The 27,690-nt window shown below is 42.7% G+C and overlaps 1 protein-coding gene across 1 annotated transcript in view; it reads left to right on the top strand.

Annotated features, from left to right (window-relative positions):
- vwa5b1 (von Willebrand factor A domain containing 5B1) overlaps window positions 1-27,690 on the top strand; it is a 101,459-nt gene that overhangs the window by 20,108 nt on the left and 53,661 nt on the right. The window contains exons 6-9 of the mRNA XM_069915295.1: window positions 14,334-14,458; window positions 17,859-18,035; window positions 19,972-20,082; window positions 25,440-25,642. Of these exons, the coding sequence (XP_069771396.1) occupies window positions 14,334-14,458; window positions 17,859-18,035; window positions 19,972-20,082; window positions 25,440-25,642 (616 nt within the window). The remainder of the gene's footprint in view (window positions 1-14,333; window positions 14,459-17,858; window positions 18,036-19,971; window positions 20,083-25,439; window positions 25,643-27,690) is intronic.

Here is a 27,690-nt window from a genome sequence, read left to right as displayed (position 1 = left end):
GAACAAGAAGAAGCGATGGGTCAGACAGCTTGCAGCAGTGATTAGTAATGACTGGCCGCCTATAAGAATTACTGCTGTCATCCCTCTTGGTATATTAACAGGAAATTAAATCGGGCTTTGTGTGTTGTTAGCAATAACAGATTGAAACATTTCACTGGTTGTCTGTATCTTTAAAGATTCTCTTTGAGACATTGAGGTGGTCTTTTCTTAGATGTAGTCAATGAGGTGGTCTTTTCTTAGATGTAGTCAATGTGCTATCCTTCCTCACTCAGGTGGGTGGGCATTGAAAGGAAATACACGTCAAACTAGAAAAGACAAAGTGACATCACTGCTGAGTGAAAGAGTAGAGAAAGGGATGGCAGGTTTCACGATTCTGAGGAAATCAAGAAACCTTTAAGATGTTGGTGGCTGGGATTTGGTTTAAACATAGTTTAACCTGGTCAATTTTCCACTTCTTTCCATGAGCAGTGAGAATGTGGAATGACCAAAGGAACTGCTCACACTAACCATATTCATGAAGCCATATTTATTTAATTGTATCTTTGATTGCTTGTCCTGCATACATATTCTTTGTCTGCATGTGTGTTATGTCTCGTTGTGCATTTATGCTTGGTTGGGTTATACTTCTGCAGATGACAATAAACTTGACTTGACTAGTCAGCTCAGGCTGAAGCCACTGTGAGCTGATCGACTCAAGATGCACGATTCCTTCATTGTCACATATGCAAAATTTGTTTCCCTGTGTTCTCACACACACACACACACACACACACACACACACACACACACACACACACACACACACACACACACACACACACACACACACACACACACACACACACACACACACACACACACACACACACACACACACACACACACACACACACACGTACCATAGAAAGAGAAGTAAAATAGAGTCCATGGATCCCACTACTTTCTTCAATGCCAGACCCTGGTTTTACACTATCCATCTGACAGATATAGAAAAATGTCAGTCGAAATACACAATTCTTTTTTGTAAGAAAGATGTGTCAACCCGCCACAAATCAGACAGCATATTTTTATCCTAAAGAGTACAGACTGATGGATTACAAAGAAAAAACTTGCTCATGTCACTGTTTGCTGAACGGTATGAGTTATGCTGGCTGTAACATGACTAATTTGTTAAAGTCCATTAATCCCTGATACACCCCATTCATACAAATATTACATGAAGATTGATCATTTGTTTAGATTACAAAGCAAGTGTGATCTCCTCTCTCTGCTACCAAAGAGATGATTCCCAGCACCAGAATAAACAAGAGTAAACATGCCCAAACTAGGTCTGTACAGAAAGAAGTTAAGAGTAAAACACGAAAGTGTGCAGACATAGTGATTGAAGTAAAAACACAACGCTGGAGAAACTCACCAGGTCAAACATTGTACTTCATACAGTAAAGTTAAAGGTACACAACCAACATTTTGGGCTTTAACAAAATGTTAGCAGGTGCCTGAATAAAATGGTGGAGGGAGGGGCAGGAGCACAGGCCTCCAGGGAAGAGATAATATGTAGATGTAATGATATGGATTGTATATAGTCATTGGCTAGTAAAGGCATGGGCTGGCCTGTCCCCGATGACACTCTCCCCTGGACTCCCCTGTAGCCAAGGCCATAAAGGTCGAGTCCACTCTCCCTTCCCTACATTTCCCTAGCTTGGATCTGGGCCAGCTCAAGACTTACCTACAATAAAGCCTATCGTTCCCCTCAGTCTTTGTTCTTGTGATCATTGGGGCAATTGGTAGTGCCCAACAGTGGATAAGGGAGGGAGTGCACAGCAGAAAACAGGGAGATGGGTAACTCAGTAAATAGAGGGAGTGAAGAGCTGGAGGAAAGGAGACGGGGGCAAGGGAAGAGAATGAATGGGGAGTGGGCTAGCAGAAGCTGGAGAAATCAATGTTAATGCCCAGATGGAATATTAGGTGTTTCTCCTCCAGTTTTACAGGTGGCCTTGGTTTGGCAATACATGAGGCCGTGGACAGACATATTGGAATGGTGTGGGGTGAAGAATTGAAATGGTTGGGTGTTACGATCTAACAACCCTTTCAATTATTTTTGGGACTGAAGGGATTTCATTAAGCACTAACACAGGAAAATTCACCGGACAATAGTAAATTCAAAATAATAGGGATTTTAAAAAACTATTAATAACATAATATTTCTTACTTACCTCTAAACTTAACTCTAAATTTAACCCCACTATGCGCAATTGTAAAGTGTGTGCATGTAATAAAGTCCCACTCTGAAAAGTTTAATTTTTTAAAACTTCGGCATCATTTTAGTCTTGCTTGAAGGTCTTAAATTCTCATTTCAGAAATATTTACCTACCTTCAGGGCTCTTTATTCACAATTCTGCTCTCTTTTCTATGAGGCAGGGAATGTGGCTATTTTCTTTCATGATGACTTCATAAACCCAGTCAAGGGTCAAATGAACTTGTCATACAAAGATAGACCCAGTTGAATTCTTTCCTCTCTTCCAAAGAGACAGCAAAATGGTCTTCCTTATTTCAAGGCCACTGATTCAGTGTTCCTTTTTTCCAGGAGTAACATACACAGCACCTATTCTAATTACTGTAATTTAACCTTGTCTTTCACAAGGTTTCAACCCCTGTGTGTCAGGGTTTTGACTTCTGTAAACTCCAAACTGAACTCCATTAAAAATGTCTGCATTTAATAATATATTTCTCCAAATCATGTGACCACTTCTTTGGTTTGGCTTCGCGGATGAAGATTTATGGAGGGGGTAAATGTCCATGTCAGCTGCAGGCTCGTTTGTGGCTGACAAGTCCGATGCGGGACAGGCAGACACGGTTGCAGCGGTTGCAGGGGAAAATTGGTTGGTTGGGGTTGGGTGTTGGGTTTTTCCTCCTTTGTCTTTTGTCAGTGAGGTGGGCTCTGCGGTCTTCTTCAAAGGAGGTTGCTGCCCGCCGAACTGTGAGGCGCCAAGATGTACGGTTTGAGGCGATATCAGCCCACTGGCGGTGGTCAATGTGGTAGGCACCAAGAGATTTCTTTAGGCAGTCCTTGTACCTCTTCTTTGGTGCACCTCTGTCATGGTGGCCAGTGGCGAGCTCGCCATATAACACGATCTTGGGAAGGAGATGGTCCTCCATTCTGGAGACGTGACCCACTCAGCGCAGCTGGATCTTCAGCAGCGTGGACTCGATGCTGTCAGCCTCTGCCATCTCGAGTACTTCGATGTTAGGGATGAAGGCGCTCCAATGAATGTTGAGGATGGAGCGGAGACAACGCTGGTGAAAGCGTTCTAGGAGCCGTAGGTGATGCCGGTAGAGGACCCATGATTCGGAGCTGAACAGGAGTGTGGGTATGACAACGGCTCTGTATACGCTTATCTTTGTGAGGTTTTTCAGTTGGTTGTTTTTCCAGACTCTTTTGTGTAGTCTTCCAAAGGCGCTATTTGCCTTGGCGAGTCTGTTGTCTATCTCGTTGTCGATCCTTGCATCTGATGAAATGGTGCAGCCGAGATAGGTAAACTGGTTGACCGTTTTGAGTTTGGTGTGCCCGATGGAGATGTGGCGGGGCTGGTAGTCAAGGTGGGGAGCTGGCTGATGGAGGACCTCCATTTTCTTCAGGCTGACTTCCAGGCCAAACATTTTGGCAGTTTCCGCAAAACAGGACGTCAAGCGCTGAAGAGCTGGCTCTTCAACTAAAGTGGCATCATCTGTGCAGAGTAGTTCACGGACAAGTTTCTCTTGTGTCTTGGTGTGAGCTTGCAGGCGCCTCAGATTGAAGAGACTGCCATCCGTGCGGTACCGGATGTAAACAGCGTCTTCATTGTTGAGGTCTTTCATGGCTTGGTTCAGCATCATGCTGAAGAAGATTGAAAAGAGGGTTGGTGCCAGAACACAGCCTTGCTTCACGCCATTGTTAATGGAGAAGGGTTCAGAGAGCTCATTGCTGTATCTGACCCAACCTTGTTGGTTTTCGTGCAGTTGGATAACCATGTTTTTTTTTTTTTTTTTTTTTAATTTTTTTTATTTTTCACACCATAAATCACATTAGCCATGATATACACTATTTCTTTTTCACACATATACAGTGACTTTTTCTCCCCCCCCCCTTTCCTCCCAAACCACCCCCCCACCCCCCCCTCTCATCCATTTTAGGTATACAATCTAGGTTGCATTAAGCCAGTCAGACAATGTTGTCATTCAACAAAATTACACCAGAAATTCTACTGAGTCCATTCTTTTCTTTCCTTCTCCTTCCATCAACTTAGGTAATGTTTGTCCCCGGTAGGTTTTCGCTATTGTATTTAATGTAAGGCTCCTATACTTGTTCGAATATTTCAATCTTATTTCTTAACCAATATGTTATTTTTTCTAATGGAATACATTTATTCATTTAAATTTGGTAGTTTCTTCCTTTTAATTTGGTTATGTATTCCATTAATATTTAAAGACATATAGTTCAGCGTAGCCCTTTTATATTTTGTTTATCTTCTCTTTCCGTTTTTCCATCATTACCTTTCCTCCTTTTCCTTTCCTCCTTTTCCATTTCTGTTTTCTTATTTTCAACTCTTTATAAGACAACATTCCTACAACATCTAACATTTTCCTTATTCTCCTATTTCTATCTTATTTATCCCCAATCTCCCCTTCACCTCCTGAGTTGTCCTTTATCCCTTGTCGGACAACCACATCTCCCCTCTCCATTTGGATTTGCGAATCCACTCGCAAGCGTCAACTGATTTTGCAGTGACCGCTATTTCCCCCCACCCCGCCTCCCCCAGAAAAGATTTCACTTTTCATATGTCACAAAGGTCCCTCTTTTAATTCCCTCCTTATTCTCTCTATTCCATTACCTTCCCTTATTAATTCTTGTCTATACTATCTATATTTTCCTCTAAGTACAGATACATTCATGTATGCTCATTGTCTCTATTCACTCTTATACCTCTTTACCTGCATACATATCAATCGTGATCATTTTTACTCTCATTACCCGTCTTCATCCCTCAGTCTATTTTTGTCTTTACCCACATACATATCAGTCGTGATCATTTTAACTCTCATTACCCGTCTTCCTCCCTCAGTCTATTTTTGTAATTGTTCTGCAAATTTTCGTGCTTCTTCTGGATCCGAGAATAGTCTGTTTTGTTGTCCTGGAATAAATATTTTCAATACCGCTGGATGCTTTAGTATAAATTTATACCCTTTCTTCCATAAAATCGCCTTTGCTGTATTGAACTCTTTTCTCTTCTTTAGGAGTTCAAAACTTATATCTGGATAAATGAAGATTTTTTGCCCTTTATACTCCAGTGGTTTGTTGCCCTCTCTTACTTTTTCCATTGTCTTCTCCAGTACCTTTTCTCTTGTAGTATATCTTAGGAATTTTACTACAATAGATCTTGGTTTTTGTTGTGGTTGTGGTTTAGAGGCCAATACTCTATGTGCCCTTTCTATTTCCATTTCATGCTGTAGTTCTGGACATCCTAGGGTCTTAGGGATCCACTCTTTTATAAACTCCCTCATATTCTTGCCTTCTTCATCTTCCTTAAGGCCCACTATCTTTATGTTATTTCTTCTGTTATGGTTTTCCATTGTATCTATTTTTTGAGCTAGTAGTTCTTGTGTCTCTTTAGTTTTTTTATTAGATTTCTCCAATTTCTTTTTTAAGTCTTCTACCTCCATTTCTGCTGCTACTGCCCGCTCTTCCATCTTGTCCATTTTTTTTCCCATTTCTGTTAAGGTCATCTCCATTTTAATTATTTTCTCTTCTGTGTTGTTTATTCTTTTTCTTAAATCCTTAAATTCCTGTGTTTGCCATTCTTTAAATGACTCCATGTATCCTTTAATAAGAGCAAGTATATCCTTTACCTTGCCTATCTTTTCTTCTTCTATTTCACCATACTCTTCCTCTTCCTCTTCTTCTTCCTCTGGGTTGGCCATCTGTTGTTTCTTTGCTGCCCTTCCCTCCTCTTCTTTCTTGTTTCTATTGTCTTCTATGGTCTCTTCTTGCTGCAGGTGTTCTGCAGCTGTCGTTGCCGGCTGTGGAGATCGACTCCCCAGCTGGTCCCCCCTCCCGTCGGTGTGTTTTTTTTCATGCGCGGTTGCGCACTTTTACTCGGCTCTGTGAGCCATTGTTGTAGTTCTTTTTCTACCGACCTGAGGTAATGGGCTTCTCTCTCCACAGCGGGCCTCTTCGGACAGGTAAGGCCTTCACCTTTTTCCTCCTTTGTCTTCTCTTCCTCTCTTCTTACCGTTGCTTTCGACTTTTCTTTTTTTGTCGCCATCTTCTTTCCACCTTTATACTCACTTTTCTGTAACTTTTATTTCTGTGCCTTTGTGTTTTCTCTTGTTTTTCCCGACTTTTCTGGAGAGGGCTGGAGTTCACCGTCCGGCCACTACTCCATCACGTGACTCCTCCCGTTGGATAACCATGTTGAGGAACTTTGGGGGGCATCCGATGCGCTCTAGTATTTGCCAAAGCCCTTTCCTGCTCACGGTGTTGAAGGCTTTGGTGAGGTCAACAAAGGTGATGTAGAGTCCTTTGTTTTGTTCTCTGCACTTTTCTTGGAGCTGTCTGAGGGCAAAGACCATGTCAGTAGATCCTCTGTTTGCGCGAAAGCCGCACTGTGATTCTGGGAGAATATTCTCGGCGACACTAGGTATTATTCTATTTAGGAGAATCCTAACGAAGATTTTGCCTGCAATGGAGAGCAGCGTGATTCCCCTGTAGTTTGAGCAGTCAGATTTCTCGCCTTTGTTTTTGTACAGGGTGATGATGATGGCATCACGAAGGTCCTGAGGCAGTTTTCCTTGGTCCCAACAAAGCTTGAAAAACTCATGCAGTTTGACATGCAGAATTTTGCCGCCAGCCTTCCAGACCTCTGGGGGGATTCCATCCATACCTGCTGCTTTGCCACTTTTCAGTTGTTCAATTGCCTTATATGTCTCATACCGGTTGAGGACCTCATCCAGCTCTAGCCTTAGGGGCTTTTGAGGGAGCTGGAGCAGGGCAGAATCTTGGACTGAGCGGTTGGCACTGAAAAGAGATTGGAAGTGTTCTGACCATCGGTTGAGGATGGAGATCTTGTCGCTGAGGAGGACTTTGCCGTCTGAGCTGCGCACCGGGCTTTGGACTTGGGGTGAGGGGCTGTACACAGCCTTTAGAGCCTCGTAGAAACCCCTGCAGTCGCCAATGTCCGCGCTGAGCTGGGTTCGCTTGGCGAAGCTAGTCCACCACTCATTTTGGATCTCCCGGAGTTTGCGCTGAAGATGGCTGCATGCGCGACGGAAGGCTTGTTTCTTCTCTGGACAGGACGGCTTTGTAAGGTGAGCCTGGTGGGCAGCTCGCTTCTTTGCCAGCAGCTCCTGGATTTCCTGGCTGTTATCGTCGAACCAGTCCTTGTTTTTCCTGGAGGAGAAGCCCAGTACCTCTTCAGTGGATTGCAGTGGATTACATCATCAACAAAGGTCAGTTTCAATTCTTGAAATCCAAATGACTCAGTTTTATTTCTACCAAAATTCTGTTCCTTTTTCAAAACCACTCTATATCAAATACAACCTCTGACCTCATTGGGCACTGGGAGATCCCTATTAGTGATGCAGACAGAGTGAAGATGCTTAGCAAAGCATCTCCCAGTCTGTGCCCAGTATCTCCGATGTAGAGAATGCCACAATAGGAGTACTGGATGCAATAGATCACTCTCAGATACAAAAGTGAAGTTTTGCTTCTCTTGGAAGGACTAGTTGGGGCTCTGAATGGTGAGGGAGGAGGTGTGGGCGCAAGTTTGGCACCTCCTGCAGTCACAGAGGTTGATAGAGGAGGAAGTCTCAGAGGGAGTGGTCCCTTGGGAAGGCAGAAAGTGGAAGATGTGTCTGGTAATAGGATTATGTTGTCGGTGAAGGAAGTTGTGGAGGATAATATTTTGGATGCAGAGGCTGGTGGGGTGGTTAAGGGGAATTCTGTTCTTGCTGAGCCCAGGGCATATTTGTGGGAAATGGATAAGATGAAGCTAAGGGCTGAGTTGATGATGGTAGAGGGGAAACCACATTTTTTTGAATAAGGAGGATGTTTCCCACTCCTCCGCCATTTGATTCAGGTGCCTGTCTACATTTCACTTACATCTTGATGAAGCCTGAGATGTTAGTAATATCTTTACCTCCTAAATGACTATACAAGACCTCGAGTTCCTCCAGCACTGCTCTGATTTTACTAAAGAGACGATGATGTGAGGTTATTATTATTATGTTGGTATTTGTGGGAGATTGCAAAGCACAAGTTGGCAAACGTGTGTCCAAAGCTACAACAGCAAAGGGCAGTTGAGAGGAAGTTGAGTGTTTGGACTGTGTTTTGAGGTATATGGGTTACTGTATTAAGTGCTCTCACTTTCCTGATGATGCTAAACCTGTAAATGAGGACCATTGTCTGTTTTTAATGACAAAGGTAGGGGGACAAATATTGCCCCCTGGACATGAGCCCAGGGGGGAGTAATGGGTGAATGGTGCAATATCTCATCCATGAATGGGTTATCAGTGGGCCAGATGTATGCTGTATGTACTTGTGTCACCATAAAAATATTTTGACCTCTGCCCCAAATTCCATCTTTGAGTCTGTGTATTAATTACACTGGACAACAATTCCCCACCCCCCCCCGCCCCAAAAGGTTTGCTTCCTGAAAAACAATTGGGGATTATAATTGACAACTTCAAGCTGAACACAAAGATAATTTCAGATTTGCTGCATCACGTAGGAAGTTGGAGAAACATTACATTAACTTTTATTGAATTTAATTTGTTTAATCGCGTAACTAACTTTGTGTTAGTTCAACTGACCTAACAATGTTTTGCATAAATAAAGCACAGAAGTTTTCAGACACCATGGTTGAAGTACAAATGCAATGCTGGACAAACTCAGCAAGATGGACAGTGCCCTTTATACAGCAAAGATGAAGGTACATAGCCATGTTTTGGGTTCAAGCCGTTTAAGTTATGAGCAGAATGTAGGCAGGCACCCAAAATCAGACTCCTCCCTTCATTTTGTTCATACCTTGATGAAGAACTCAAGCCCCACCTAGGACCCTGTTCAAAATTTATTGGCCCCCTTCCATGTGAGTCTAGCTGGTTCCTTCCGTACTTCTCTCCTACCGATTACATTTAAAACGGATTTTAGTCTGTGGGCCCAGTGTGGTCCATTTGGCCCCTGTTAAGAATGGCTAGCTTACGGTATACACTGCAGTCACACTGTGCTGATGGTGGAGAGAGAGGATGCTCAGATTGTTGAATGGGATGGGAAATAACCAGGCTGCTTTAGGCATGGGGCACAGAAACAGGTCCTTCAGCCCACCAGATCTGCACCGATCACACCACATGTATGCAGTTCAAGAACAATTTCTTTCCAACAGCTATTAGACTTTTGAACCTCCCCTTGTTACACTAATCCGAAACTGTTCAGACACCACAAAATTACTGTCTACACTATTACAAGTCATTTTTTTGTGCTCGGATTACTGTCAATATTTATTATCTATCTATCCTCTGTATTTATTGTCTTTTTAATTCAATTAAGTATGTTATTATTTTTTTTAAACAAAGTACCTGTTCAGCTGCAGCAAGCAAGAATTTCAGAGCCCATGTATATTGTACAATGTGTATGACAATAAGCTCGTTATCATTGATCCACTTTTCATTCTCTCCACATTTGTTCTCCTGATGGGGTCAAGTTTTTAAAATAACTGCTTGAGTTGCATTCAGTCAAGCGGAGAATAACACATTACATTTCTCACGTCAGCCTGGGTAGATGGAAAATGGAGTAAAACACGCAAGTCTGCAGACTCCGTGATGGAAGTGAAAATAATACTGGAGAAAGTCAGCAGGTCCATGTCCAGGCTTGAGCCCTTCAGATGCCTGAACATTGATGAAATTAGATGGAAAAAAGGTTGGAATGTTTCATAAGAGCCACTCACCGGAGGATACCCTGTCTCTGACCTGCTTCTATCGCCGCAGTATTTATGTGACAAGCCACCTAATTTTCTGGCCCAGGGAAACAAAGGGGAATTTTGGAAACTGTAACAGCTTTGATGATAGTAATACCTGGGATCAGGCACGTTCAGGTGTCTACAAGATCTTGTTCATGTGGACACAAACAACTTCCTAAGTTGGTAATAGAATGGAATTGCACAACCCTCAGCATATCCCTACAAGGGCAAGGTTAGCAGAGCTGAGGCTTTTATTTTGGAGCAAAGAAAGATGAGAGGTGGCTTAACAGGGTTCTACAAGATTCTGAGAGGCATAGATAAGGTAGACAATCAGAGCAGGTGTAGCAAACACCAAAGAACATCTGTATAAAATGAGGGAGGAAAGTTTAGGGGAGACAGTTAAAAAAAAAGTTGTGAGTGCCTGGAATGTATTGCCAGGGGTAGTGGTGGAGGCTGGAACAATAGAAGCATTTAAGAGATTCTTAGACGGGCACATGGATGAAACTAAAATAGAGGGTTAGGAGGTAGGGAAGATATAATTTTTTTTTAGGTCCAGTATATCCAGGTCAACACATCATGGGCTAGAGGTCCTGTACTGTGCTAGATGTTCCACTTCTAACCTTCAGGTCAAAGAACAGTCAGGGGTGGAACACGTGAAATGCTTCTGAACCATCCTGAGGAATTTCTACCAGAGATGATTGATCTCCAACTCGCATACTGCCCTCTGTTATTTGAGGCCTGACCGCACTTAGAGAGCTCTCATTGGCTTCACTTTTACAATGGTTCGGTACAAATACTGTCTGGTGATGAACATGATCTGCTAGAGGAACTCAGCAGGTCGAGCAACATCAGTGGGAGAAAGAGAAAGGCTGATATTTCAAGTTAATGTTTATTATCATCTGATTGTACATTTACAACCTGATGAAACAGCATTTCAACAGACCATGGTGCACGCACATACATTCACAAAGCACGGTGCGTAAAGATCACATAAATAATCAAAGTAAATAATCAAAGCAGGCTCACAAAATCAGTGAGGGCCCCTACCACCCCCCCCCCCCATAGCATCTTTCAGCTGTTCCCGTTGGGGAGGAGATACAGGAGTATCAGAGCTAGCACCACCAGGTTGAGGAACAGCTTCTTCCCACAGGCAGTGAAAACGCTGAATGACCAAAGGAACTGCTCACACTAACTCTGTGACTCAACTCTTTATTTAACAATAATATTTATTTTGATTTTCTTTATATACAAGTACCATGCATGTGCGTCACTTGTCTGGATATGTGCTATGTTTGTACGTGTCTTTGCCATATGTTGTACCGAGGACTGGAGAATGCTGTTTCTTTATGTTGTACTTGTACAATCAGATGACAAACTTGAACCTAAACTCGCAAATATATAAATAATTGGGTTGATTGTTTCAGTTACAGGATACATCAATCTCACAGCCTGTGGAAAGAAAAGCTAATTCCCCAGCCTAGCAGTCCTGATTCTGATGCTTGTATTCAAGGACAGCTTCTTCCCCTCTGCCATCAGATTCCTGAATGAACCCCAGACAACCTCACTTTCTCCTCTTTCGCGCTTTTTGCATCAATTGATTTATTTTAAAATGTAATTTAAATTAATATTTGAACTGCGACATTGTTGCTGCAGAAAAAGAATTTGATGACCTGTTCATGACAATAAATTCAGATTCTGATCACCCCCATCACCCCTCCCCCACCTTTGCAAACTCTGCTCTATTGCTTGTTATTTTCCCCCATGGATGCTGCCCAACTGCTGAGGTCTTCCAGCAGATTCACGTTTGCTCCAGATCCCAGCAACTGCCGTCTGTCGTGTGACACCAAGTACTGAGGCAAAGCCCAGACAACCCAAACTCTTGATGGCAGTGGGTTGAAGATACTGTGCGCTGGTTTGATTCACAGATTGGTTGCACAATCAAGTATTTCCCGACACGTTTCAGTTTCACCTTCAATCAAATCACTGTTCCAAGAACTTATTTCACTTATCTATTGTTATTGGTTCAAACATTAATTAGCATATGATTTAACTTAAGACTGTTCTAATTGGGAATTGCAATTGATGCACAGAGTTCCAATTCAAACCCCATGCCAATACATAATTATTCAATGTTCCCTGCAAATGTTCTATTCATATTACAATTTCAAAGTCATGCAAATCAAAATGCTCCCCACAAAATTTCAAGTCACATTGAACAGTTCCTGGAAAAGTTCTTCACTTTTGATGAAGAACTTCTCAACCAAACAACTATTCTCAGTGGATATCAGCTATGCAAGTCTGAGCTGTACAAGAGTTTGCGTTGTCTGGGCTTTGGCTCAGTACTTGATGTCACACGACAGACGGCAGTTGCTGGGAACTGGAGCAAACATCAATCTGCTGGAAGAACTCAGCTGTTGGGCAGCATCCATGGGGGAAAATAACAAGCAATGGAGCAGAGTTTGCAAAGGTGGGGGAGGGGTGATGGGGTGATCAGAATCTGAATTTATTGTCATGAACAGGTCATCAAATTTATTTTTTTGCAGCAACAATGTCGCAGTTCAAATATTACTTTAGATTTAAAAATAAATCAATTAGTGCAAAAGAAGAGGAAGTGAGGCAGTGTCTGTGGATCATTGTCTATTCATGAATCCGATGGAGGGGAAGAAGCTGTCCTTGTGCCACTGAGGGTTCATCTCCAGGTTCCTCTACCCTTTTCCCAATGGTAGCAGAGTGAAGAGGGCATGGCTTATGTGGTGGGGGTCCTTGAGGATAGAGGGTGCGTTCTTACAATACTGCCCCTTATAGATGTCCTTGAAGTCTGGTGCCCATGTTGTCATAGGCTGAGTTCACAACTCTCTGGAGCCTTTTTCCTGTCCTGTGCTGTGGCACCTCCATAGCAGACAAGGATGCACCCAGTCAGAATGCTCTCCTGTGGAAGTGCATCAGGATATTGGAGATAATGGAGCTCAGGAGGAATCAGGTTGTGGAGGAGTGGAAAGCAAGGTTTCAAATTGATCATCACTACAGATGTGCAGCTCAGAACCAGGCCATTCGCCCCAACCAGTTCATTCTTGAATCAATGCTCCACTCAAACCTTCTCTTGCCTATCACCATGACCCTCTGTCACCTTCTCTTGTTAAATGAGCCATGAGCCGTGATGAGAACTAAAGTGACAGAAGTGTGAGTGAATGTTAATTATATTAGATATTGGGTTTGATCTGATAATGCCAGGAAGTAGAATATTGGGAACGGGATGTTGGGGAAAAAGGCAGGATTTAGTTTACAGGGAATAGAATGAATGTGGATACAGAAAGTGAACATTATGTGGAAGTAAACACAGAAATACTGGAGGAACTCAGCTGGTCTCACAGTGTTCATAGGAAGTAAAAATATATAACCAACGTGAGGCCTTTTTCAGGTTTGGGTAAAAAGCATGCAGGCACCTGAATTAAAAAGGCTGTAGAAGAATAGAAAGGGCAGAGGGAGGAGGACAGTCCAACAGATAAAGGAGAATCACCAGCTGGCTATTTACTTACACCTTGAAGAAGGGCTCAGGCCTGAAATGTAGGATTTATATCTACCTCCTATGGACGCTGTAAGACCTGGCGAGTTCCTCCCGCATTTCTGTGCTTTTACTCCAATCACAATGTCTGCAGACTTTAGTGTTTCACATCATTATGTGGAGGTTTGTGGAGCCCCAGAAATGTTGAAAAAGTTACGTGGGAGTTTTCCCATTGACAATTGACAATTGCACCAATTTTATGCATGGTGTACTGGAGAGAAGTTTGATTCTTAGAAACCTGGGGAAGCCATTCTGTCCCTCAAGTCTACTCTCCTGTGCTGGTCTTGTCCTTAACAATCTTGCCCAGGAAAACTCCATTGCTCAGTGTTGAGATCTTTGTTTGATCTCAGCCTCGCTAGATTGCTGCGGGAGTACACAAGATTTCCTTGACCGCTCGGAGATGAAATACTCCTGCCATCTCTCTGAATGGCCCTGCTGTAAGTTTGGGCTTCTCTGATTCAGCCTCAGCTCAACAAGGCAAATAGTTTCTACCTTTCAATTGACCCAATCATTCCTTTGAACCTTTTCCAAGCTCTTCAAATGGTTCCCAATTCATCCTTATTCCATTACCTTTGAGGAAGATGAGAGTTTATTGTCACACACTTAAGTACAATGTATAGATTTCAAATTGATATAGCAAAATTCTTACTTGCTGCAGCCACACAGGTACACTAACTACAGTATATAAATTAAATGACCATAATATGCCAAGACTGAAAAAGAGATGATTATATCTAAAAGGATAGATAATTGTCCAGTTGTTTGTTGTGACCATCTGTTTTCAGAACCACATGTGCCACATATCTTAATGGAGAGAGGAGATATGGAACCTGATGAATATGAACAATATTTAAAAGGAAAAAGCAATTTTATTAAAGGAACCAAGAAGGACCCAAGCTTGGGAAAAAAGGTAATAGTTATGCAGCAAAGTCATCCTTGGCTTCAAACTAGTGAAGTGTGTGGTGAAACTATTATTCTTGGTTGACCCTGTTCTCACTGGTCGGCTCGTGACTCCTCCCCTTTCTTCCCCATAAAGGCCGTCATGCCATAAGCCTGTCCCCAGTTCGAGTCCAGATCAGTGTGAGCGACCAACACAGGGATGCTATCCATCTCTTGCAAATAAAAGCCTTAATTTTTGGCAAATTTCAGTCTTTATGTAACTGATTGTACATCATTGTGATAAAACCGACCAGTGCCAACACTCATCTCAGACAACAGGCATTCTGGCCACTACAACCTCCCTGTACACTTTGACAGTACTGACCATTTGATTCTGCATTGTTTCCATATCTAAAGATGTCAAAGAGCCTGAAGATTTGGCCTACTCTCTGGGCTGGCACCTCTGCACCCAGCCCTGTCCTCACCCACAGTGGGTACAGAGGGATGAACAGGCAGATCGCTTCCCCTCTCACCCCCACACCCAAGAGGGGTCATGGAGATTTCACTGCAATGAAGCTTTGGGGAGTTTTGAGCTGATACCCTCATCCTGGAGAGCATTGACTGCCTTTGGTAGGAGGCAAAATATCAGATGGAACTTTGCTCATGTTGTTGTCAACATTTTTAAATGTTTCTAATACTCAGAGACATTGTAAACTATTCCAATTGCTGAAAATTATATAAAAAATAGAAATTAAAAAGCATTGTCACCATTTAACAGTGAAAAGTATGACAATAATGAGTTTATTTTTATATACACATTCTTACTTGCTGCCACAAAGGTTCATCAGATATACTGATAATAGCATTTATTAAATTATTTATTATGAATTATAATGAGACAAAAATATAAAAGGGGGGGATGAATAAAAATTTCCAGATAATGAGTTAATGAGTGCAGAGAGATCTTTTGGTTTCAATAGTAGATTATGATCAGGGTTAGGGTATTACAAAGAGGGTCAAGATGTTGGAAATTAACTGTTCTGCAACTGAGAGGATCTGTTTAAAGAGTTTTAATAATAATAAGTAAAGAATAATTAACTTGGCAATCTATAGGTTGGGGATCACCATTCAGGTGAAAGGGAACTCTGATTCTATAGGACTGGGTCAGAGAGGTAGATAGTCCTGTGGAATGCCAGGGGTTCCAACATGATGGAACAGAGCAACAGATGCAGAGTCAATCGCTGAGCTTGAGAAAGTAATGAGAAGATGTGGAATTCAGTGGGTCAGGCAGCATCTATGGTTAGAAAGGATCAGTCAATGGTTTAGGTCAGGACATTGGACACTGCCTGGCCCTTTCCACCCATGGACACTGCCTGGCCCTTTCCACCCATGGACACTGCCTGGCCCTTTCCACCCATGGACACTGCCTGGCCCTTTCCACCCATGGACACTGCCTGGCCCTTTCCACCCATGGACACTGCCTGGCCCAATGAGGGCCTCCAGCAGCTCATTGTTTGATGAAGATTCCAGCATCTGTAGTTCTTGTGTTTCTCCATCACTGAGCTCACTCAAATGGTTCAGACTTTGCTGGTGCCAAAAAACCAAACATACCAGGAAGTTAAAACCCTTTAACCAAACACATGAACTCCATTTTCCTCCCCATAGATGCTGCCTGACCAGCTGAGTATCCAGAACGTTTGTTCCAGATTTCCAGGATTCACAATTTCTTTTTGGTTTTCAAATAAAAACCAGGACTGATGTCCAGGTGTGAGCATTATGTAATGATGCGGAATGCCCAGCTCAGTACTGACAGAGAAGTTCGATGTCAGCTGGAACCTGTCCAAACCACATATTGATTGCAATTCTTGGCATTAATTAATTGTATCTTGAACTGTGGAATAGTTCTTTGACTGAGGCAGAATTAATTTATAGCCACATCAACAAATCCAGATGTAAATTTCAAACTAAGGAAAATGAAAGCATGTATCACAAAGCAGAAAGATCTCTCAAGTCTGAACGCAAGCCATCCCTTTGCCTCTTCGGCTGCTGCTCGACCTGCTGAGTTCCTCCAGCAGATTGTTTTTAGCTCCAGATATAGGAAACAGGAGGCATATTTTAAGTTGCAGACAACAGGTGGTGGAGCGAATAGAGAGACCATCTGCAGATCAAGAATGCCCAAGTCTTTCTGGCATGTTCTGCTTTTATTGTCACCTTCAGGAGATCTTCCTGAAATAACCCACCACCCCACCCCCCACCCCACCATAGCCTTCACTGAGGCACTGAGCTATTAAACGCAGCCAAGCAGCAATTCCAGTAACCCTGGCAATCCCTACACAGCTATTCTGTGGAGCTGTGTAATGTCTGCATGTCCACCTCTCCCCCAGGAAAGCAAAGCACACCTGAGGTGACATGCTTAACCTGTAGTGTGACCACCACAAGGCAGAAAGTTATTTCTTCACCCTCATGGACAGGCAGTAGTGAACCATCCACAGACATCCCTGAATAGAGTTTCCACCATTCAAAATCCTCACACACACCAGTATTGTTAAAGTGGACCTGCAAATACCTGACAAAAGAATGCAAATGTACCTACAAAGTGTTTTATTGTTGCTTTGTAAAGCATAGGAACTCCATAACAGCAAGAGGCACCACCAACTATAGTTAGCCACATGGGAGTCTACCATGAGGCTCACAAGTTGCACATTTATGCAGACAAGCTTACAGCTTTCCAGAACATTTGAACAGACCTCTACACAAGTAGATGCTTCTTAAGGTGTTCCTTGGGATTCATTATACTGGGTTGTTACCCAATAATTAATAGTATTTTACTGCCTTTGCCAAATATGGAGTTGTTGTTGTTCACAATCTGCTTTAGCCTTGCCGATTCATCAGCACATGCAATGGAATGATCTCTCCTACTCTTCCTTTGTTACTACTTTAAAACTCTCATTCTCAGTATCCCTTACATATTCTCCTCTGCTGGTTCATTCAAATTTTTGTGGTTGGCATACAGGACCAGGAATCAGGACCGGACCTGGGCTTGAATCCCACACTGTCTATAGGATATCTATGTCTGCAGGGATTTCTCAGGGGGCTCTGGTTTCCTCCCAATCTTCAAAATATACCGGGGGTGTAAATTGGGTGGCACAGATATTTGGGCTGAAAGGGCCTATTACTGGACTGTTGTCCAAATTAAAAAAATTAAATTTTAAAAATGTAAATTTTAACTCTGGTACATTTTGTAAGATGGGAGGAAACCAGAGCCCTCCGAGGGGGGGGGGGGGAAATCCCACACAGATATGGGGAGAACATAAAAGCTCCTTACAGACAGCGTGGGTTTTGAAACTAGGTCATTGGCACTGTAACAGCATTGCACTAACCACTACACTAACAATGTCACCCTGATTCACTCTCTGTTTTATGCCTGACAGAATGAGATCATTCGAAAACGCCTATACAAGGACATTGGACACCACTCTGTTCTCATGCTGAACTTCTGCCCTGATTTAAAGAGCACCCACCCAGATCTGAGGATGGCTCAGGGGGAGTTTATTTTCCTCATTGACCGCAGCGGGAGCATGAGTGGGACAAACATCAACCGGGTCAAGGTAATGACCACAGGCTTCCACCGAGCTGTTCATGGTTTGTAAAAGGGCTCGGTCTCCTGGTCCCAACCCATTGCCAGGATGGAGAGCAGAGAGACTTGGTACATAGTTGCACGAAAATATTGGCGCAGGAAGACATGGTGAAGATGTTTGGCTTTCATCAGTACAGGAACAGGGACATCAGGTTACAACTACACACAATGTTACTGGGACCACACTCACAACATTGGAATAACCTGGGGGAGTTACCGGTCATCATAGAATCCATGGAATGGTCACTGTCTCACCAAGTCTATGCCAGCTCCTTGCAAATCAACACAAGCAATCCCATTTCCCCCACTCTGCCTTCCTTTAGCCTGGCAAATCACTCAACACAATTGCTTATGCAATTTCTTTTGAAAACTTCAGTTGATTGTCTGGCTCACCCCTCAAGCCAGTTAGCTCAAAATGGTAACTAGTTTATCTCAATGGAAGTCTTTCCTCATATCTACCTTGCACCACCTTAAGTCTTTGCCCCCAGTCCTTGAATCATTTACTGGAAACAGTCTCCCTCTTTTCCTCTTGTCCAAGATGTGATTCTGTCCATTTCAACTTCTGCTTCAACAAAGAGCAACCCCAGCCTCTTCAGCTTGAAATTGCTCACTTCTAGAACCATTCAGAGAGATAGGCCACAGAAACTGGCCCTTCAGTGCACACAGACCGTCAAGAATTGATCTGCACAAACCTGACATTCTCCTCACCTTGAGTGTGCAGTTTGCATAGTCTCCTAATGAGCATGTGGACTTCTTTAATTTTCATCAACTCTCCACCAGATTCTCCCACTCACAACAGGCAGTTTACACTGGCCAATTAACCCATTGACTTGCACATCTTTAGAATGAAGGAGAAAGCCAGAACACAAGTCATAGAGAGAATGTGCAAACTCCACACAGACAGCACAGGATTGAACCGATGTCTCTGGCACTGTGAAGCAGAGGCTCCATGAGCTGGAGCTCCAAGCTATCCCTCATACAACAATAGAACATTGAAGCGTGTGGTGTGTGGACCTACCAAACATACTAAAAACTTTCCCTACCTCATAAACCTCTATTTTTATTTCATCTATGTGCCTGCCAAAGAATCTCTTGAATGTCCTTCATGTTCCAGTCCCCAGCAAGGCATTCCAGGTACCCATATTTTTTTTGTGTTTAAAAAAACTTATCCATGATGTTCCTCCTAATCTCCACTTACTTTGTGTAGACATCCTCTGGTGTTTGCTACTCCCATCCTGAGAAAAAGGTGCTGGCTGCCCACCTTATCTATGCCTCTCAGAATGTTGACCTCTAAGTCTTCCCTCATCCTTCAACACTCCAAGAGAAAAGTCCCAGCTCTAATAATCTTGCTTCACAAGACTTACTTTCAAATCCAGGCAACATTCTGGTCAATCTCCTCCACACTTTCTCCATAGCTTCTATATCCTTCTAATAACCAGAGCTGAACACAATATTCTAGGTGTGGGCTCATCAGAAATTTATAGAGCTGCAACTTGACCTCTCGACTCTTAAACCCAATCCCCTGACTAATGAAGCCATATCATAGGCCTTCTTAACTACCCTATCAACCTGCATGGCAAACTTGAGAGATCTATGGGTTTGGACACCCAAGGACCTTTCTTTCTTCCACACTGTTAAGCATCCAACCATGAACCCTGCACTCTGCCTTCTGAAAATGCATCAACCTTCCAAAATGCATCAACTCACACTCATCTGGATTGAACTCTATCTGTCATTTTTCCACCGAACTCTACATCCTGATTGTATCCTTTTGTAACTTATAAGAACCAGACAGCTTCTCTGCAGTGCCTGACCTGCACAGACTTCCCCTGATTTTTGCCTGCAGACAGTCCTTTCCACATACCTCAAGGTCCTAACGATTTATTTTTTTGCTTGCTCTGGTGAAGGACGCAATGCTGGTGACCCTGAAGAGTCTGGTACCCTCATGTCTGTTCAATATCATTGGATTTGGTTCCACGTTTCGAACCTTGTTCCCAGCCAGCAGGTCTTACAACGAAGTAAGTCCTTACTTTCGCATTTTGTCATTAATTTCACTTTTAAAATCACATAGAAAGCAGCTGCTTATTGTTTGAAATTGCTTTAAACGACCTTTCAACATTTATAATCTAATTGATTATCAATTGTAATTGCCTCTTGAAAAATAATTAGAATTAATGAGATCGTGGAGAACTTGAGGGTTGAGCGGCTGCCTTCTCCTATCATGTGACTTCATGGGTTCACTGACCTTGCCAGTGTTATTCGCATCCAGATCAGGAATAATTAACAATTCCTGACTGCTGATACATAGGAAAATATCACATGGTCATGTTACATTGTTTAAGTAAAAGCACAATTCTGGAGCAACTCAGCAGGTCACACAGCATCTTTTATTTTGTTTACATTTACATCCTTACATTTTGTTGCAATTAACTTTCATTAATCAAGAGGAAATAAGAACAACTTTGAACATCATATATACTCGTTTAAAAGTCAATCTTATGTAAAAGTCGACCCCTTATTTTTGGCCAAATTATTTGGAATTTTCCATATGTAGCGTGTAAAAGTCAACCCTCATCTCTCTCTTCGGCACGGCCACCCGCCCATCGGTGCTCCTGATGCCTTGGACGTGGACTCTCAGCTCAGCCCCGGCCGATCTCCAATGATGCGGATACTTACTGGGGTCCCTCCCCCCTCCCCCCTGCGGTAGGACGTGTGTTTTGCTGCTCACAGTCGGTATTGTAACTTTAATTCATTGGGGTTTTGTTCTTTATTCGTTTCGAGATCATTTGGACTTCTGCCACTGATGCGGTATTTTGGATTCGAAGGGGAATTTCAGCCCCTCACAAGTAACCTCATGTAATGGTCGACCCCATAAGTGTAAATTAAAAAAAGTCTACAAAATTTTGAATTTTACATGAGTATTTACGGTAGTAATTGATAGATCTCTCCTTGGCGACACCGAATTTTTCCCATTGTTTGGAATACAGAAACCAGAGCAACTAGAAGCTGGCACCAAGGACTGATTTCATTCTCTCCTTTCTCACACTTGTTTCTAAGCTGCTTCCAATCTCGGGGCACAACAGTGCTGCTTTTCCGATGTGGCTGGTTTCTGACGGATTTGCAAGTGAAGTTGTTCTTATCGATGTTTACTTTGAGTAAATCGGGATACAGCTTGGAAAATAACCCCAGCACTTCACCTCAGCTGCATAATGTATGATCAATGTGCTGAGACAATAAAAATTAACACTGCACAAAATGTTTTTCAAAAGGTTTGCTTCCTGAACTGGGAATTATGATAGACAACTTCAAGTTGAACACAAAAATAATTTCAGATTTTCTGTATCACATAGGAAGTTGGAGAAACATTAAATTAACTTTTATTGAATTTAGCCTGTTTAATCATATAATGAAGCTGACACATTGCGTTAGTTCAACTGACCTAAAAACGTTTTGCTGCTGATTTTCAATTGTACTCAGCATCTGATGCCTCTTGTATCAGTGTTGAAGAATATTGGCCACCAGTAATGGATTCCAGTTGCTCTGATCCCACTTTTCCATGGTCCCTATGTTCACCACCAAGATCAGCAGGGAAGATGTGAATGCAGAAAATGAATTTTCAATGATATGTTTTTATATGCATGAAGTAGACTTTAAATGTAAAAGGAAATCATAAAAAATTGGTTATACCTAAAAAAAAATCGATATGTGATAGGAAAATTGAAAGCTGATTTTCGTGGGTAGCAGCCCACAATCCATAAATACACCCAAAAAGGTTCAGATAGCAAAATATTTGTGTTCACCTTTATGGACACATTGACTGTAATTTCAATCCTCAATTTCTTCTCAAATAATTTCAAGTGATGTACCATCCAAAAACAGTGCTCTAAACCAACCACGATGATCTACCCATTGTCATATTGAGAACTGGCCTTCTTAACTACCCTATTGGGCACTCAGCCCAATCCTGTTCATTGCTACTAACCCACGACTGCATCACCAGATTCACCTCCAACAGTGTCATCAAGTGTGCAGATGACGCGACAGAAGTCGGCCTCATCAGCAACAACGATGAATCGCACTACAGAGAAGAGGTGGAAAATCTCGTGAAATGGTGCGAGAATAACAACCTGAGTCTCAACGTAGACAAGACGAAGGAGATGATCAGGAGGACCAGGAATGACCAACCTCTACTACACATCAACAACCCAATGGCAGAGAGAGAGGAGAGAGCACCAAGTTCCTTGGAGTTCACTTAACTATTGACTTATCGTGGACACTCAACATCTCCTCACTTCTATACCAGCTATATCGAGAACATCCTGACTGGCTGTATCACAGTGTGGTATGGTTGCTGCAAAGACCAAAAGAGAGTGAGCGAGAAGATCACTGGCTCCCTCCCTACCATCAACATGATCTACCGGGATTGTTGTCTGAAGAGGGCATGCAGCATCATTAAGGACTTCCACCCTGCACACAGCAACTTTCAGCTGGTTCCATCGGGGAAGAGATACAGGGATATCAGATCCAACACAACCAGTCTGAGGAACAGCTTCTTTCCACAGGCAGTGAGAATGCTGAACAATCAAAGAAACTGGTTACATCAACTATCTGAGACTGTCATATTCATGAAACACAATCTATTTATTTATTTGTATGGATGAAATACTTGTCCTGTGTATTATTTGTCTGTATGTGTGTTATATCTGGTTGTGTGTCTGCATGTTTTGCACTGAGAACCGGAGAACGCTGTTTTGTCAGGGTGTACTTGTACAATCAGATCAAAAACTTGAGGGGTTTCAAAGGCTCTCCGTGCACCCCAGGACATTGGTGTGAACAGTGACTGAGGTTCATCAGACTGTGCAGAAACATGAAACTGTTTCACTTTTTGCAGTGGTCATAAGTGGTCTAAAGAAACAACCTAGTTCAAGTGCCTAGTTCTTTGGAAAGTGGCATCACGGGTAGATAATGTAAAGATAAGCCCAAAATGCTGCACCACCCCATCAGAATAACATGCTTGAAATAGAAAAAAGCATCAAACCAGCTCTATGTATAATCCATCTCTAGAATATGAGGACCTGTGGATAACTGGTGTTATAACCCTCTTGTTATCAAGTGAATCATTTGAATTATTTTGGAAGAATTTGCTTTGAGGATTAAGTGTGCCTATAATTTATTTTTATGGTCAGTGCACAGTTTTGCAGTGATGAATCCACCTTTTGTTTCATTCCTACTTGACCTTTCCACATGTTGATGGCCCCCAGTGACCAGGGCTGCTACATTCTGATGCCCAGGTGATAGAGTTTGCACTTGTCAGCCAGACATGCCACACTATATTATGGTTCCTCTCCCCACGCAGCAGCCAGGCAGAAAGCTGATGATATTCATTCTGACCTTCTCATAGGACTAAAGCCATGGTCACAGGAAACAACAGAGTAACCATCCACCCACGCCTTCTGAGCTCAAAGTCCTCTCCAACGCAGAGTCCAATTAAGCATCATTACTGGTACTGAGCAGCTTGCAGCTTTAGTTCACAGAAGATGCTGCTTTCATTTTGGAGCTACGGAAATAATGATTGATACAAACATGTGGCTGGCATGGATATCTGAGCATAAGTTAAAAAAAAGTTGTAAATTCCGGGAGTCTTTGTTGTACATTCTCTCTCCCGAATTTGGGGTAAAGGATGGGGTTGAGGTGGAAGAGTCTTCTCTTATTGGATATTTGTGACCAGAGGTGGAGTGCTGGGATCGGTGCTGGACCCCGTTGTTGGGGTATATATTAACGACTTTGATGTGAATGTTGGAAGTATAATTCATGAGTTTGTACGACATGAAAACCAGTAGTGCTGTAGGTCGGGAGGAAGGTTGTCCAACAGGATATGCCTCAGATGGTAAGTTGGACAGAGCATTGGTAGATGAAATTTAATCCTGACAAGTGTGAGTTGATGCACTTTGGGAAGTCAAATAGGGGTAAGATATGTACAATAAATAGTGGAGAGCTGAGTGACGTCGATGAACCTTGGGATTCAAGTGCCAAATTCATTGAAAAGAGCCGTCACAGGCAGATAACATGATTAAGGGATATGGCATGTTTGCCTACATGGAGCATGGCATAGAAGATAAAAGTCTGGTTTATTGTCATCTGATCATACAAGTACAACATGACGAAACAGCACTCTCTGTCCTTGGTGCAAAACAAGCAGACACACAACCAGACATAAGCCACACAAACCGACAAACAATACATATGGAGGACAAATATTTAATCTATACAAATAAATAAATATTGTTTCATGAATATGAGAGTCTCAGATGGTTAGTGTGAGCACTTCCTTTAGTCATTGAGCATTCTCACTGCCCATGAGAAGAAGTTGTTCCTCTGCCTGGTGGTGCTGGCTCTGATACTCCTGTATCTCTTCCCCAACAGGAGCAGTTGAAAGATGCCATGTGCTGGGTGGAAGAGTTCCTCAAGTTGTTATGTTGCTACTTTATAAAATGTGGGTTGAGCCACAACTGGAGTGTTGTGTGCAGTTCTGTTGGGTACTCCATAGGAGGATGTGGTGGCACTGGAGAGAGTGCAGATGAGATTCACCAGGGTGTTGCCTGGATTGGATAGGCTGGGCTTGTTTTCTCTGGAGCAGCGGGTGGCATAGGGTGACCTGATGGAGGTATAGAAAAGGGATTGATAGGGTAAGTGGAATCGTGTTCCCATAGCCATGAGTATCAAATACAAAGACCTAATTAAAGGTGAGGGGGATATGAAGGGGAAAATGTTCTTTGATAAATGTTGGTTGATATCTGGAACTCGGTGTCAGAGGAGGTGGTGAAATCAGATGCAGTCACTATGTTTAAGAGACATTTACACAGAAACTTATTAAGGCAAGGAAGAGAGAGGATAGTCCTAATGCAGGCAAATGGGATTAGTGTCAAATGGGATCAGTGTCAATGGGTGAATATTTATTCTCTTTTTTTTTAGTCTTTAGTTCTCTTTTTAATTCAATTGAGTACTGTATATATCCAGCACTGTTTGTGAAGAGTTTGTAAGCTCTCCCTGATTCTGCATGCATTTTCCCTGGGTCCTCCGGTTTCCTCCCACTGATCAAAACATACTGGGGGTTGTAGATCAATTGGGTGTAATTGGACAACTCAGGCTCATGGGCCAAAAGGGCCTGTTACCATGCTGTATGTCTAAATCATTTTAGTTGGGTTTTTTTTTAAACAGGGAATTATTCTGCTATAGCAAGTAAGAATTTTGGAGCCTATGTACATTGTACAATGTGTATGGCAATAAATTAGTTGTCATTAAAAGTTTAGTATGGACGATGGGCCAAATGGTCTGTTTTTGTGCTGTATAACTCTGACTGTTTTATTCCCTCCAGGAGACTTTGGCCACGGCTTGTGCCTGCATGAGGAGAGTCAGGGCTGACATGGGATCGACCAACCTGCTGGCACCACTGAGCTGGATATTCCGACAACCGCCTCATAGGGGCCGAGCCCGGCTGCTGTTCCTTATGACTGATGGCTCTGTGAGCAACACTGGGAAAGTGATCAACCTCGTCCGCAGCCATGCTCAGACCAGCAGGTACCATGGGTGGACCTCCCATCCTGTCAGTCTTGAATTAAAAACGTCTTTCATTGTGAAAACATGTCATGACCATTTTCCCCTGTTACACATCACTCATCCAGCAACATAAAAATGAGGAGACCAGTTTTATTTTTGAAAGGATATCATTAAAAATTTTGGTAATGATAATCCTTTCTCTGAAGTAAAATATGAAAGTCTTCAGACACCATGATTGAAGTAAAAACACAACGCTGGAGAAACTCAGCTAGTCAACTAACGTACTTTATATAGCAAAGATAAGGGCTTGGGCCCTTATCGAGGTACGAGCAAAATGTGGGCAGGCGCCTGACTTCAGCATTTCAGTGGTGTGGTGAGACCAGACTTAGTTTGCCTTACTTTTAATGACTATTTTGGCCTTCTTATCGGCCTGTCCCGCATCGGACTTGTCAACCACAAACGAGCCTGCAGCTGACGTGGACATTACCCCTCCATTAATCTTCGTCCGTGAAGCCAAGCCAAAGGAAGATTTAAGGAAACATTCGCTGGGAGAATGCAGAGAAGATTGGTTGTAGGATGAAGAACGTCTTACGAAATGTGGAAAAAGGGGGCTAACTTCTCTGGACTAAAAATAAACAGTGCTGGTCAGATCTGAGATGAAAGAAACAGAGTTACTGCTTCAACGACCTTCCATCAGCACCATCCTCACTGGGGTTCAGAAGGTAGACAGGAGAGATGGCAGATAGATATCTTAGAGTCATGGAACATTACAGCACAGAAACAGGCCCTTCGGCTCCTCCAGTTTGTGCTAATCTATTCTGCTGAGTCCCATTGACCTGCATGCAGTCCATATCCCTCCACACCTCTCCCATCCATGTGCCTGCCCAAATTCATATTAAATGTTAAATTGAGCCCTCATTCACCACTTCGGCTGGCAGCACATTCTACACTCTCACAACTCTGTGTGAAGAAGTTGCCCCTAATGTTCCCCCTAAACTTTTCCTTTTTACCCTGAACCCTGGTTTTTAACTCATCTACCCTTAGTGGAAAAGCCTAGTTGCATTTACTCTATCTATACCCCTTATAATATTGTATGCCTCTATCAAATTTCCCCTCATTCTTCTATGCTCCACAGAATAAAGCCCTAACCTTTTTAACCTTTCCCTGAAACTCAGTTCCTGAAGTCCCAGCAACATCCTAGCAAATCTTCTCTGCTCTCTTTCAATCTTCAGAAGGATGTGAATCTTCAGAGTTCTTTATTCCAAAGAGGAGTGGAAGTTGTGGAGAGCAAAGTCAGCAGATCTTTGGACTTTGGGGAGTTGAGGACCATTGGGAGGATTCGGGAAAGTAAAGTTGAAGACATGATCAGATTATCTTTGATCTTTTAGAATGACGGTACAAGCTCAAGGGTCCGAATGGCCTACTTTCCTCCTCTATCGCTCTTAGAGTCCTGCATTTAAACCAAAGCATATCTGCAGGTTCTCCACATCTCCATGCTCCTTGGCTACTGGACACCGATATTTTTTCCAACTCCACGAGGACATTCCTTCACCCTTCCTGTCACCCTCTGAACTATATGACACATTTTACACCCCAGTCATTACATTTATCAACACACCCAGAATGCAGATGGGACGGGATTTCATTGCAACGTCTTTGTGCCCTGAGAGTTTGAAAACCCAGTTTTATTTTCTTTTGCACCCAGAGCTCTGCTTCTTTATAGCAGTGACTCTCAACTTTCCTTTGCCCACAGTCCACCTTTAGTATTCCTTTACAAAAGGCATACTACCTATAACTAATCACTGGACCAGCAGTGTGGGGAGAGGGTTGGGGAGTTTTGTTTTGGTGGGAAAATGTGAGACTATTTTTTTTGTCAAATTTACAAACTGGTTTTACTCATTCAGTCAGTAATACTTGTCTTCCTTCCTTTGCTGTGGACCACTGGTAACAAACCCATAGATCACCAGTGATCCGGGTACCACAGGTTGAGACATACTGATCTGATTGAATGGTGGGGCAGAATTGATAGGGCGAATAGCCTAATTCTGCTCCTATGTTTTATGGTCCAC

This window comes from Narcine bancroftii, chromosome 2 (assembly GCF_036971445.1).
Source record: "Narcine bancroftii isolate sNarBan1 chromosome 2, sNarBan1.hap1, whole genome shotgun sequence".
NCBI lineage: Eukaryota > Metazoa > Chordata > Chondrichthyes > Torpediniformes > Narcinidae > Narcine > Narcine bancroftii.
The sequence above is the reverse complement of the archived record's forward strand: the minus strand, read 5'-3'. Positions and strand labels throughout refer to the sequence as shown.